We start from the raw sequence: 15,312 nt of genomic DNA, 5'->3' as shown, positions 1-15,312 counted from the left end.
GGTGGTTAGGCATTGGTGGGGGTTACAGTCGTATTGTCATGCAAATGAGGGGGGAAGGAGCGCCATCACCTTCCCCCAAACAAGGGTAGTCCGGTAAAGGATTCCGGGGGGGTGTGGCCTTGTCCTAAACCTAAGGAGGTGTGGGCCCACGGCACGCCCCCACACGGTGACACCGGGGGGAGGTCCTAGTTGACGTGCCTCAGCAGGACTCCTCCCACTGGTGGTTAACCCTTGCGGCTTTTAGCTGGTTAGTAGCTAGGACCAATGCCTAAGGCCAATACCTCTCAATTCCTGTAATCAATAAAGTTGTGGCCTAATTTGACCCATTAACCTGAATTCTTGTGTCCTGTGTCGTTATTTCTTTGGGGGGAGGTGGGAACTCGCCACGCAAAATATACATTTCCACTGAAATACAGAAAACCATCTGTATTAATTGCATCCATCTGCATAAATTGCAAAGTTGCAATTTAAACCCATTTCCTCTGAATCAATCTTTTTAAAGTTGAGACTCTAAAACAACCCCAACATTCACCAAATTTATGTGACTAATTTGAATACATGGGTCATCCTTAAATCTATATTATTTTTCATGCCTTTCTTCACACAAACCCTTTTAGTGACATAATAATAATAATAATAATAATAATAATACATACATACATACATACATACATACATACACAGACATGTGTTGGAAATAATAGACTGAAAATTCAGGAGAAAAACAGAGTAATAGTTTTTCTAAAGCAGTTTTACACCACTCTTCAGCCAAAATAGGTTCCCAGAGCAATTTATAGAGATCAGAAATGTCATCCCACAGACTTCCTCTGTACAACTCAGTTAGTGTTCAGTCATTGTTGTTGTTTTTAATAACTTTTTATTAGCTATTTTAATAAGCATAATGCAAAGACTGGTCCTGCCTCAAACCCCAAGTGTTTCTCGCTGGCTGGAATGTGTCCTTATACTCTGATAATGCCTCTTGCTTGCCTGGAAGGAGGATGGGAAAGGGTGAGTACAGAAACCAGCCTCCTGTTCAAATGCACATTTGTTGTTCTGCCAACTTTTGCCTCTGGCCCTCCCCACCATCGGCATGTGGCCCTCAAATGGTGGCCCTTGCCCTTACTATACAGTAGTCCTTCAGCTGGCAGATCTTCACCACTGGAGTGTGCCTTAATGTAGAAGAAAAGCCAAAACAAATTAGAATTCTAAATTCATCAGGTTTAAATGAAGCCCATTGTGATTTTTCTAAGGCATAATATTTGAAATGACTTTTTTTAAAAAAAAAATAAAAAATAAACTGTACTTTCATCTACATTGATATATATATTACTTGAATTAAACATTTTGGTTCAGCTATTGCCACTAATTAGTTTTGGCTGATTGTGAAGTATTTTGTATGCCCCATTTATAAAAGCTGTTTACCCATCTGTTAATAGGTTGGAAGTGATTAAGGGACATTTATTTTGGCTGTTGTAAAGGCCAAATAGATTTTGAGCTGAAAATATGTGACTAAACCAGCTGGAGGGGTTGCCAAGTTCAAAATCAGATGTCTGCCTCCTCCCTCTCCAATCACCTACCAACCCATATTCTCTCAAAGCAAATATTCTGCCTCCTTTAACAGGCCCAGCCTTCCTGTTTTGTCCAAATGTAATTTCTAGTGTAATTGCAATTTGCTTTGAGTTGGCTGGTGTCCTGTTAAACTGAGCCAAGAGGCTTCCACTTGCTGCACAGTGACCTTGAAGAAGAACTTCTGCTACATTCACTGAAATTGTGAGGACCTTCCGTCATATATGGGTTGTAGGCCTACTGGGTACAGTTGCATTTTTTTTGAAGATGGCATTCATCTTTTGGTGGTCTTTTCTTCTAAAATGGAACAGTTAGAGGGTTATACAAAGAATGCAAGGTTTAAAAACAAACCACAGCATAAAGAACATACCTAAAAGCAATATGAAGAGAAAAGTTTGAACATGATGTTATCGAGAAGAACACAGCAAGGGCTCTGCTGCTGCACCAGGCCAGATGTTTATCTAGTTCAACATTCTGTTCCCACAGTGGCCAACAAGACAGCACACTCCCCACCTACAAATTCCAGCAACAGGCCTACTGCCCCCCGCAACAGCTCATAGAATCTACAGTTGGAAGGGACCACAAGGGTTATCTAGTCTAACCCCCTACAACGCAGGAATCTTTCACCCAACATGTGGCTCGAACCCACAACCTTGAGATTAAGAGTACCATGTTCTGCCGACTAAGTTGCCATCTACTTTTAGACAAAACACAGACAGATTTGGCATAGACATGCTCATTTTTAGGTAAGGATTGTGTGTGTGTGTGTGTGTGTGTGTGTGTGTGTGTATTTGTACTACTAGACACTTATTACTTTCATTAAATGATTGGTTTGTTTAAAATATTTATAACCTGTTATTCGTGTTCAAAATGGTATCCCGCAGAAGTTCACAACATAAATGCTTAAACCAGAAACATCATATAGAAGGGAAGAATTGCCTCCTATATTCTGAACGTAAGAGAGAAAGCTCAAAAGGAAAAACAACAAATTATCACTTTTCCTCAAATGATTTGTTGTTATCATCATCATTTACATGTATAAACCCTTTTATCCCAAGGGACTGCAGAGCAGTATATAAATATTCCAATCAAATGCAAGATACCAGAACATAAATGTTAAAACCATAAAACCAATAACCATCACAACTTTGTTCAGTAGAACACAGTGGGATTTACTCTTGAGTATATATGCATAGGATTGCACTGCACATTTCTTTCCATCCCAAAGATACATGCACTCTCAATATCTGCATTGCTTTGCAACCATTCTCTCTCTTCCATCCGACCCACTCTTTTGGAGTGGGACTAAACAGATAAGGAGAATGAAGGGGAGAAAAAGAGGTTATGCAGGCCTCCAAGAATATACAAAACACTGCCAGCCAACAGAGTATGACATCATACACATTCATTATATAGTTCTAAAACCTTTCTTAAGTATTTAAGTGGTAGATTGAATTTATGCCACATAAGACAATTTGGATGTATTAAATCACTGATGGCCTACCTTTCGTGCCAACTGTGTGTCACAAGTCAGGTTCAAAGTATGAGTTAGTGCCACTGCAATATGTGTGGAGTACCTGTGCAGCTTCCCTGCCTCATCCCAAGGTTATAGTGTCCCTTGTGTGATGTTGTCTTGCCCAGTGACCTGGAGAAGTAGGCAGCAGTGGAGAGCCGGCAGGCTGTACAGGCCTAGTTCTCCTATCATAAGGCCTGCGGCTCTTTCTGTCGCTGTCCAGTAGCCATGTTTTCACATCACAATAATCCAGGATTCCTGGCTTTCCTGGACTTACTGTGAATGAGCATCTTCCTTTCATGTGCACAGGTAAACCCAACTGAGGCTATCTCGTTGTGGCATGAAAAGCCAGGATCCTGTCCCAGTTGTTCTCAAGCAAGTCAGAATTCATAAGCCAACTTCAAATCCTGATTTGCACTCCTGGTTTGCTTAAGAGTAGCAAACATAGATCTCAAGATAAGCTAACTATAACTGGATTGTTTTGAAAAAGGGGTGAGTGAATGGATTGTATGCGCCAGCATATTGTTCATCCACAGTAAACCAGTAATTTCAATTTATTGTGATGCGTGGACATGGAAAGCGTGTCTCAAATATGAACATAAGGAGAGCTGGCTGGATCCAGCCAATAGCCAATCTAGTCCAGCATCCTGTCTCACAGTAGCCAACCAGATGCCTGTGGAAAGCACAACAGCAGAACCTAACTGAGCACAACCGCACTCTTCCCACTTTTGAATCCCAGCAGCCTGCAGTCAGAGCTGCTTGTGCAATTTTCTGGAATCTATACAAAGCATTAACGATCCATACATTTCCCACTCTTTATTCACCAACATCTCTTAGTGTAAGATTTTATAGAGCAGGTTGCTCACATGTGAAGCTATGAGGAGGCAGACAAATGGCAAATAATATTTTGCACTGAGATTTCAAGTGTTCTATCGGTGCTGAAAGATGGTTCGTGAATGCCAGATATTTTTATGCCACCTACAATTTTAACCTTAAAAATTAAAAGAAATCCATCAAAGGATCGTCACTTTCTTGGTACCATTTTACTGGAAGTTCTGTCAGCCTACTAACTTTAGTGATTCAGCATCTTTGAACTTCAGCAGATGAAAGGATTATCGCTGAAAGCATATTAATCTGCTGAGGATTAGCAGCAAACTGTTGGAGGACTTGAACAGAGAATAAATGGTTTATTTATAAACTGCAATAGGGTAGCAAAAAAATTCATACAATTTGTGCTGAACAAGAATGCAACATTTGGAGCACTAAAGCTGAAAGAGGCAGAAACCAACATATGAACAATGTACGTGAGCTATCCCATATATATTTATGATGGACCCAGGCAGCCCAGTCCTTTTATGAGAGGATGATATGACTTTCCAGACTGTCACAGGGCCCAAGCTTAAGTCTTCTACCTCCCTTTGTCCCACTCTCTCCTGCTTCCTACAATTGTGAAGGTGGGGCTATTTTATTTATCTGCTTTGAATAGTAGCTTCACAATTTCAGTAAGAACAGAGATTCAAAAAGCAACTGTTGAAATAAAGAATCGATCCAAACGTGGTTTAGGGGAAGGAACTGAGTACAAAAGGTATGTAGCTCTCTTGGGGCTATCAGCTAAACATACAGAAACCAGGATGATGCCACAGAAATGAAAATATCAAGGATCCACTCCAGGGTGGAATCTACACACATATTAAAAAAAAACACTGTGAAAATGCTTTTTTTAAAAAGCGTTTTGAAAAATACGTTGAATTTTGTATAGCTCACTGTCACCATCTAGTGTCACATTTTTATATTGCACTTTACAACACATTTAAAACGTTTTATTTGCAGCTGTATTGCTGAGTCCCACATCTTTCAGAAAAGTTGCAATTTTGTGATAGAAAATGGGGTTACATAATTCTAGTAAAGGTAAAAGGTAAAGGGCCCCTGTACGGTTAAGTCCAGTCAGAGGCAACTATGGGGTTGTGGCATTCATCTCGCTTTCAAGCCAAGGGAGATGGCATTTGTCCACAGACAGCTCATGTGGTCAGCATGACTAAACCGCTTCTGGTGCAATGGAACACCGTGATGGAAACCAGAGCACACGAAAATGCCATTTACCTTCCCGCCACAGTGGTACCTTATTTATCTACTTGCACTGGCATGCTTGAATAATGATGATGTTGTGTAGCAGCATACAAAAAAAAATTGATGGGGGGGCAATAACTATATCACAATAGATGGTAAGTTCAAAAAGCCCTCTTACAACATTAATGTTGAGGGACGTTGTGCAAGAATAGTATATTCCGATATAGTAATAATCAACAAGAGTAGCATTACCACAGTTAGCTTTATTTCTTCTCCCTTCCAATCTGTTTTCCTCTTGTGCTATGTGTTTTTTTGGCTGAAGAGTGGAATAAAAATTCTTCAGATAAATGATAGAATGAACTAAGAGATGGCTTTTGTTTAGCCAGTGTTCCCTGTGAAGATGCATTAATGTCACACTCAATATCTTATGGGATTGAATGATCACATTCAGTTCTTTTCAAAGGTTAAGTCATTGTGACACTTGAGTAAAACTAAGCTCTGGAGATTTCTAATCTTAGTTTAAGAACTTTTTGGAGAGGAATTTATTATCATAGACATTCCATTACTTAGCTTTAAGGGTTAAAAATACAGACACACATAACACACACATAACATTACAAAAAGATCACTAACAGAATAAAGAATCTCAGTTATTACAGTTTCTACTATGTCATGCTTGTGGGACAACTAGGTCACTAATTATTATATCTCATATAAATTATGTATCACATATACATCATAATCAGAAAAAATACAGTGTTTTTTTTTAAATTAGATCAGAAGTTTTAATGGCTTCCGCACAAGAAATAAACAGAAACCATGATGCAATATACTGTATTTGCACAATGATAGATCTGATCATATAAACCAGGGATGGGAAACTTGTATCCCTCCACATTTTGTTGGCCTTCAACTCACATGAGCCGCAGCCAGCATGGTCAGGGATGGTGGGAGATACAGAGCACCAACATCTGTAGAGGCAAGAGTTCCCTGTCCTTGCTACAAATAAATATTTCAATAAACGGGGTTTCAAGACAGACTAATTAAGGAAGGCATATAATTGAAAATGCAAAGCTTGAAGCTTATGTGTGTCAAACTGATATAAAATAGGCTTAGGCACATTAGGAGGAAATGCACTTTCTTCTGTTTTCATTTGTTACATTTTGTAATGCGTTCCTGAATGGCAGCTGAATTTAAGAATACTAAACAGGGTCGTTCCAACTTTTCTGATAAACATTGTGTCAGAAGGTTGGGTGAAAAAGTGACATTTCGATTCTTTTAACACAACCAGCTTGCAAAATGTTAATGGCATGACACAGCAGAGGATAGTACCACCTCTGTTTTAGTGCCAGGTAATGGCATAGCCCAATCCAGCCCAGTCCTTGTCCACGAATGCTCTCCATATGGTATGCATGCCCTTCACAGACTATTGGGAAGGGGGGAATAATCTCATTCCAGAGTGGAGTTCTGCATACCATCCCAGTGTTCCCCTGAATTTATTGGATTTATTTTTTATTTGGTTTTACCCTTTGGATAGGTTGACTTTATAGGAGCCTTCTGGTCATAGGAAACAGAAGGCATCTGTATAAATTCCTTCCTTTATTCTCCCCAAACCCAATTGGGAACTGTAATTCATCAAGGTTGCTATTCCCCTCACAGAACTACAATGCCCAGAGTGGCTTAACAATCAATTTCTCTTCCCAGGGAACTCTGGGAATTCTGAGGGGAATAGGTTTCTCCCAACAACTCTCAGGACCCCTAAGAAACTACAGTACCCAGGATTCTCTGGGGGGAGCCATGATGGTTTAAAGTGGTGTGATACTGCTTTAAAAGTGTAGTGCAGATGAGCCCTCAGTTTAAAGAGAATAGCTAGGTATTAGAGCGGCAGCAACTCCCAGGCACTCTCCCGGTGGTTCACCCTGAGAAAGGACTTTCCCTTTGCCATTTCTCAGTGTAAGGGGCTGAGGGTAGGAGGGGAGGCATAGAGACTGCCGCCACGGCAAAATAAACGTAAAGAGGGGAGGAAAGAAAAAGGAGGCATGGAGTCATAGAAGGAAGAGGACTTGGGGAGGCAGGGGCAGAATCTCTTGCCCCAGCCCTTGATGCAATTCTCACCATTTCACATTATGACTCATTTGGCCTTCAAGCACCCCACATATTCAGCGGCTTGGGTGGCAAGTAGCTTGGCCTTCCAGCACAGCTTCTGTTTGCATGTTTGATTCCAATACTTAGCAGCACTGTGTAACAGCCCTAGGATCCACTTACCAGTGCAGAACCTCTATATCCTGCAGAGTTGACGTGCGCCTTAAATCGTTACCAAAAATAATTTGAACCTGTTCCTTTCTTTTGCTTTTGGAAATTTAAGATACCTGACATTTAGAACACACACACACACACACACACATACACACACACAGCAAACAATCCAGTAGCAAACTAGGTTGTGTCCTGTTTCAGAAAAATAATTGAAAGCACCTGTAAGATTTTTTTGAAGGCTTCAGAGGCTCTTCAGAGCATATTTTCACTTTAGTTTCTCGACGGCGCCGCTATGAAGAAAAGGACCGATTAACAGAATTGTTCAGGAGACATGCATGAGTATTCACTGTGACAGATCTTTCATGGAATAAAATGGTCACAAAGGAAGGGGTACCCTTCAAATATATATGAGACAGCTACCTAACCACACATAAATAAATATTATTTTAAAGCATGGCTAATGCTGGGTGAAGGAAATTGTGCCAGAATGAGATCAATGCGACGAGGATGTAGTAGCAATTGCAGTACTGCTGTCACACACTCACTTCCCTGTTCATGCAGGAAGAGGAAGTTATAGAAGAATGGGGAAAAGAAGTCATGTAGAAGAGGAAGCAGATGGCAAGAACTGGTGAATGGGGCAATTGCCCCATTCACCAATTGCCTGGCTTTTAATTATATTTGTTTGTCAGGCCTAGGGATGCAATCTGATTCTGATTACAATTATACAGACTCATCACCTGTACTGTTCAGTCCTTCAGTTGTTGTTTTTTTTTAAAATATCATTATTGTTTACATTTTTTATAATGATTTCAGAGTTGGCTGCAAACTCAGTGAGCTAGTAATTGCCCACTGAAGTATGCATATTTGCAAAGGGAAAAATCCCACCCCCATCACACACCACCCTCCCACTGTAAAGAGATTGACTCCTGCTTAAGAAAGACACCTGAAGTATTCTGAGCTGAGCCGAGGTCACATTAGTTCTAATCACATTTGTGTATTTTCACGCACTTATTCATCATCAATATTTTAGGATAACAGAGGTTTTTCCTCTTGGTAATAACATGCTCAGTCAGAATGGGACTTCTTATAAACATTTCAATAAACAATGTAATTAGAAAATATATGCATCAAACTCGCATTTTAACACAACAAGCAAGTAAAGTCCATTTTTTACTACATTAATAAATATGATAGATTTACATTAAGATGCATGTCAGCGGCTGTGCTTTCTGTGTCCATTCGGCTAAGGGGGATGTGAGAAAGGTTAACAATAAAATCCAAAGACCTGAAGCACCTGATTAGGCCCACAAGCCAGGAGTTTTCCAACCCTGTTGTACAGCATTGAATTTGCAATGAAATATCTTTGGATGGCCAGGTTAAGGGCCTAAAAAAAGACTACCTTGAAGAAGAAGGAAAACTGTTTATCATTGTAAGAAAAATAGGACAAACCGAAAGCAATATTTATTCAGGCACCACCCCTCTAATAATTGCTAGGTTAGAGTATGATCCCCGTGTATTCCACTATACAATAAATCCCTTTAAATGAAGGGATCCCTTCTGTAAATGAAGCTATATACGATACTTCTGTAAATAAACCTCAGTGAATAGCCTTTCGCAGCTGAATGATTAGGTTCTATTTCCACAAATTCAGCTACAGAGATAACAGCCTCAGAGAGATAACATGTTAAATGCTCAGTAGCAAAGTTCTGTAAATGAATTGGCTTTGTTTCTACATGAGATTTGCTGTTATCTCTTAAAGTGAGTTTGTTTAAATAATTACTTAAGGACTCAGAAGTTAACTACTCTAAATGAGGTGCTTCTCTCAAATTAAACAGCACAGTGCTAGCAATTTGCTTCTCTAATTATTATTATGACTTTAATTGAAGGAATATAGTATTCTGATTTTCCTCCAGTGAAGTGGTGTGCCCCTTAACATTGATGGAACTGTTCTGATATTCTGAAGATATCATCTCATTGATTGTGGAACTGGTAAATTCAGCACCACACAATATAGGGAACTTAAGTACACTTTTTTGTACCTAACACAGGGCATCTTAAAGAACAGAGTTCATATTCAGTGACCAAAAACCTGTCGGTTTAAAGACCAAAGCTAAGGCTCTCATGTTGGCTCAAGCTCTACAAGCCAAGAAAATGGAAGCCAAGGCAAATGCCTTAACAGACATGTCCCGTAATTAGGAATGATGCTGTGCAAATGTCACAAATTGTACTTACTTACAATTTACACTCCACACACCCACTTTCCCCTAGTTTTGCAGGCCCAAATCCAGATTGGGATGAAGATGTGCCTGGGAACAGCAAAGATGCCTCATGCTGTGGTCCTTGTGAAGCAACTGTATGAGTTGGCCTTTGCTTGTTTGTTAGATCAGGGTCAGTGTGAAGCACAGGGTGGAGTGTGTGGAGGTGTTCAGTGAGGGATTGTATATATAGGAGAGGGTTGGTGTATGAGAGGAGATTATGTTTATAAGTAAAATTTAATTGTGGTGAAGGCTTCAGTGTAGAGTTGGATGTTTGTGAAGTTTCATAGTGTAGCAGGGGTATAGGGGAGGAAGAGGGCAGCATCCCAGAACAGAATAGTAGCATAGGGTGAGGGAGTTAAATCTCCAACCCACATAATTTTCCCTGTCAAAATCTCCACCTTTGCTCTGTTTTTTATTTGCCCCACTAGGAAAAACATATATGCATATATTATGCACATCAAGTATGGCCTGAGGTTTGAAAACATACAGCTAAAGCTCACTAGGTTCACACATATGAACTCCTCTATTCTTTAATATGAACTCTGAAGACTTAAGATTGCTCTCCACAAGCATACACAGATCAAGACCACTCAATAAACTTCTGTTCTTTATAATCCGGCTCCATAGTGTCAGAGCATACTTCCTAAACTCTATGGGACACTTCAGAACCTGGGGTGAAATCCAACTATCCATCTTACCATCTTCTGCCTTTGCCTTTTCGTTATTGCTTTCAGTCTTTCTTGATGTTCCTTACTGGTGAGCGATGAGTATGGAGGCATAGTATCTGATAATACTACCCCTCTCCAGTCTTGGTATGTTCTTCCTATTGGGAAGATCACTGAAATTTACCATACATCAATACCATAATAATCAAGACAACACAACTTAGTAGCAAGATGTGTGTGGGCAAAACCACCGCCAAATGATGCAAACTGAGTAAAAGCATAACTAGACTTTTATTTTTAAATATTTCCAGTCTTTCTGTCTGATGCTATAAGAAGAAGAAGAGTTTGGATTTGCTATCCCGCTTTATCACTACCCGAAGGAGTCTCAAAGTGGCTAATGTTCTCCTTTCCCTTCCTCCCCCACAACAAACACTCTGTGAGGTGAGTGGGGCTGAGAGACTTCAGAGAAGTGTAACTAGCCCAAGGTCACCCAGTAGCTGCATGTGGAGGAGCAGAGATGCGAACCCGGTTCCCCAGATTACGAATCTACCGCTCTTAACCACTACACCACACTGGCTCTCATGCTATAAGAAGGAGAATCTGTGGAAGATGAGCCACATGCCTCTCCCAGAGCTCTGAAAGAGGTCAATTTTCAGCAGGTGACATTTTTCCCATTACACTTTTCATCGTAACACACCTGTAGATATTCTGTGACCTTCAGAGCTTCTAAAACAGACAGTGGATGCTTTGGAATACATTTCTTCTGCCAGTCTGACACAACCCCCCCCAAAAAAAACCCCAAACAACCACGTTCTTATTTCCATCTTTATGCACCTCATCTGTTCTTTCTTGGCTGCTGAAGGCAAAATTGTTAAACCAGCCTAGGAATCCAGCATTGACATCTATAAAACTGGCAAGTAAAAGGCAGTAGAGGGCTTTATGCAGCATGAGTTATATCTATAGCTTCAGAAATGCTGAGCCCAGAAGCATGGGAATGGCCAGTCAGCTGACCCAGGTTTCAATAGAATTAACCACCAATTAGAACCATTACTGGGAAAGACATCAGATCCTGTTCAAATGTTTTGTTATCCTAACAGAACCTGACCATGCCACCACATAGCCTCCAAGTGCCTCAATTTCCCAGAGACAGTCCCGGAATTATGAAAATCATCCCAGCTTATGATCTGATCCTGGAATGTCCCTATTTCCCCCATCAGTGCTGCCGACATCAAGTTCAGGGAAAAGGATGAGCCAACGCTTATTCCAAGCAGCTGCGAGGGAGAATCCTATTGCCTCTCCGTGGCCTTTCCTTTTGCAGAGCAAAAGGAGTCTTGACTAAAAAAGGGGGGGGGAATGCTATGTGTGTCTATGTCTAATAATAGCCCTTTCTAAAATGTATTTATTGCTATGTGTTTTTCTTTTTGTAAATCTACCAGAGAATAAAATAAAATCGGGATTGAGGGGTTTTCACAGGATGGTGGAGGGTGTGTGTGCTGTGTCCCGTTGTTGTAGCGCTGGTGGACCAGGGGCCAAAGAATGCCCTTCAACTCTCTCTGTCTAGCCTTTAGGGCTCTCATCAACTATGCCCCTCTCCCCAGGCCACACCGCTCACCAGACCTGCTTTAATGCCCCCCTCTTTGAGTGTCTTTGAGTGTGTCCTTGAACTCTGGTAGAACATCCTGCTTGCCTAGGTGGAGAAAACATGAAGCTGTTTATGTGTAAACTGTTGTAAAATTAGGATTTGCTGCTCCACCCATCTTTGCCTCTGGCTTCACTTACCCTTGGCACATGGCCCTCAAAACCTTGCCCAGAAGGGAATGTATACCCTGATCTGAAAATGATTCCCCACACCTGCTCTACCAAAATCAGAAATTATAGGGTTGTGGCAGGCCCAGTTGGGTTGAATTACAAGGCCTATATGCTTTAGTATGTCAAAGCAACAACACAAGTGTCATTTTCTTGTGATGTTGTTAAAAAGATAAATACTATATCCTTATTTTGTCAGTGCCAGTCAAAAGCTCAACTGCAATCATTCCATACTTGTCTAATTCCCTTCCTCAAGTTAAACACTTGCATGGTTATAACAGTAATCTAATCCTTCAGAGTCTTACTTCCGGCAAAGCAATAAAGAACTGGGAAGAACCAACCAATTTCAGCAACACTATTCCTCGGTGACCATTTAATTCAAAATTTGTGTTATCTTTCCATAAACTCTCACAATAGTTTAATACCTTTTTAATTGGACATTTAGCTTTAATCTTTAGGCACTTACAAACAATTAAGTGCTGGAAGATAGAATTAGCAGCTACCAGTTTATCTGTATAATTAGAAAAATGAGGAGGGAGGATCTTATGTCAGTTCAAATCCTAATCATTTGAATAACGGTGTCGTGAAGGGTTGATTTGGACAGTTTAGATTTCACCTAATCGAGTTGTCTAAAACAAAAGAATAGATCGAAATACTGTATTTATAAATAACTTGCATACAGGGCTGAACTTGTATTCATTTTCTTTTGAACTGTAAATAAAGGAAAATAACTCCATATTTGCACAAACATGGCTATGATGTCAAATCACTAAGTCATCTATAAAAACCCAACACATTTCATGTATAAGTTCTTGCAAAACAGAGATCATCTATAACAAAGAAAACTTGATAAGCACTGGATCTAAGAAGCTACTAAATGTAACAGACTGCGAAAGTGATCAGAATTCCAAAAAGCATTGCAACTGATAATGTAAGATGCAATATGGCTATCAATGGTATGGTAATGTGTCATGTTTTTAAATGGCATTTATTTCCAGGAGGACTGTGGTATCTGAGAAACTGGATTTTAGCTGAAGAAGTAAGAATCAAATTGTGAGCAGGAACATCCCTTCACTGGGTGCCACTTCCACATGGTGAATAAGAGGTTGCAACAGACCTGCAGAATTCAGCCCAGCTCTTGTCAGCAATGTAAAGGGCCCAGAACGCAGGTGGAGAGTGCAGAAGGAATTCCCTCCTTCTATCCCAGGGCCAGCAAATGTGATGCTATCCAGATGTTGCTGGACTACAGCTCACATAAATTATGACCATTAACCGTACTAGCTGGGGCTCATGGGAGTTGCAGTCCATGTTCTAAGTCCCTAACCAAGCCCTCTTTCAATTCTAGCTGCACATAAATGAACAGAGGAATTCAGTCAGTTGGGCTAGAGCAGAAGGGAAATAAATACGGAAGCACTCAGGCAAGGAGAGTTGTCTTCTAATTCCACGGAGCTTAAGAAGTTGGTTGGACTTCCGGGTTAGCGCCAACGGCTAATGGCGGATTCCCTCCGAGCTCCGGAGGGAATCGGCTCCACAGGATCAGGGTCGTACCGCCGCGGCGACGCGGAGACCCTTAAAAATCACAGGCAGAGAAGCCTGTGAACCTGGTGACTCGGCGGGCACCATTTGCGCCCCCCCGACCTGCGAAGGAGCCTTTTTAAAGGCTCCGGAACGGGGGACGGGGTGAGCGGCGCGGTGCTGTGAGTCGACTGCTTCTCCTGTGGAGTGAAGCCACGCTGCCATGGCCGGAGAGCGCTGACTTCTTCTTGTGATTTGGACTTCAAAATAACAACCCGTGAGTAGTATGGAAATTGGACTTTTAAAGAAAATTTTTCGGTGAATTAGGTACGATCAGGGGAGGTGTAAACAGGAAGTCAGCCTCCTCCTCCTGTAAATAATCTAAAGCAAGGACCTGTAAACTAAGGTCGATAGAATTTTTTCTTTTATCATTTGGCAAAAGATATTAATTTCACGATTTGGCACTAGAAGAAACCTTACTGGAGGATAAGAGCTAATTTTGGGAACTGAAGTGCCACCCCCCCGGACCCGGGAGTGATCCGCGAGAGTGCCTGTTGAAGGTATTGGAAGAGTTTGACAGCTGTCAAATTAGCTGTCAGACGGAAAAAGAGAACTTTGTTTCTGTTGCTTCTGCTGGCTATATTTGTTACAATTTGACTATATTTGTTGAAAACAAGGAAGAACTGATACAAACTAACTTGATTTTTGGATTTGAACTGGAAAGAATACTAAGTAACCAAAATCCCTCTAGAGGGGGTTTTGGGACATTACAAGAATGGCTGAAGGAGGGGAAATTCAAGCTGAACTGGACAGAGTCTTTGTTCTCTTGGGAAAGTTACAAGGCCAAATTGATGTTTTGGCCACAAATGTTACAACTCTGGACTTAACAGTAAACAAATTCATTGAATCTGACAAGGAATTGACTCAGGAAGCTCATGCAGCTGAACAAGAAGAGAAACTCGAGAGCTTTGAGAGTGTGAAGAAAGAGATATATGTTCTTCCTGAGAAAAAGGAAGGAGGAGCTGCAATTTTACAGATGATAAAGGAGAGCCAGAGGCCTGACATGATGGTTGCAAAGGAAAATAAGAACTTGATGGTGAAAATTTGGTTTGAATTGGAGACTGAAGAATGGAGAGATCTTCTTGTGTGGAGATCTGAAGACCTAAGGATTACAAATCTGATTAAGGTGGAAGTTGGAGCTTTCGGGACATTCGGACTTAAAAGGAGTAAGAAACAAGATTTAGGCTCCACTTTTAAGTATGGAGGTCTGGTTGGAAGAAATATGGACTTTATTGGACTAGAGCTTCTCCGAGATTTGGTGTTTAACACTAAGGACTATCCAAAAAGCCGGGAGAGAGGAATTGAGAGAGAATTAAGAGCCTCGGACGTGAGATCCCCAGGCTGAGAGTAGATTGACTGATGGACGATTATTGGGGATCGGAACCGGGAAAGGGGGGGTGGAGTTTGGGAATCCAAAGGGTGCATAATTATAATTTGTTTTGCTTTTATTTTGTTTTGTTATTTGTATGAGAATTGAGGAAATCGTGGAAGGGAATTTAGGTCGACTTTAGAAAAAGGCTTTAAGAATAAGCACAGATGTATAATTATTGGTGTTTATAAGTTAAAATTGGTTTTTCTAAAATGAATGAAATATAAAACAAAAAAA

At 40.7% G+C, this 15,312-nt stretch overlaps 1 protein-coding gene across 3 annotated transcripts in view; it reads right to left on the bottom strand.

Annotated features, from left to right (window-relative positions):
• The window catches only part of IQCM (IQ motif containing M), a 99,297-nt gene that overhangs the window by 56,490 nt on the left and 27,495 nt on the right, over positions 1-15,312 (bottom strand). For all 3 annotated transcript variants that reach the window (XM_053403154.1, XM_053403156.1, XM_053403155.1), the window contains exons 6-7: positions 10,359-10,483; positions 7,622-7,692 (exon numbers count right to left, since the gene is read on the bottom strand). In XM_053403154.1, coding sequence (XP_053259129.1) covers positions 7,622-7,692; positions 10,359-10,483 — 196 coding nt within the window. The remainder of the gene's footprint in view (positions 1-7,621; positions 7,693-10,358; positions 10,484-15,312) is intronic.

Source organism: Podarcis raffonei, chromosome 9 (assembly GCF_027172205.1).
Source record: "Podarcis raffonei isolate rPodRaf1 chromosome 9, rPodRaf1.pri, whole genome shotgun sequence".
Lineage (NCBI taxonomy): Eukaryota > Metazoa > Chordata > Lepidosauria > Squamata > Lacertidae > Podarcis > Podarcis raffonei.
Note: the sequence above shows the minus strand (reverse complement) of the source record. Positions and strands in the feature narration are given on the sequence as shown.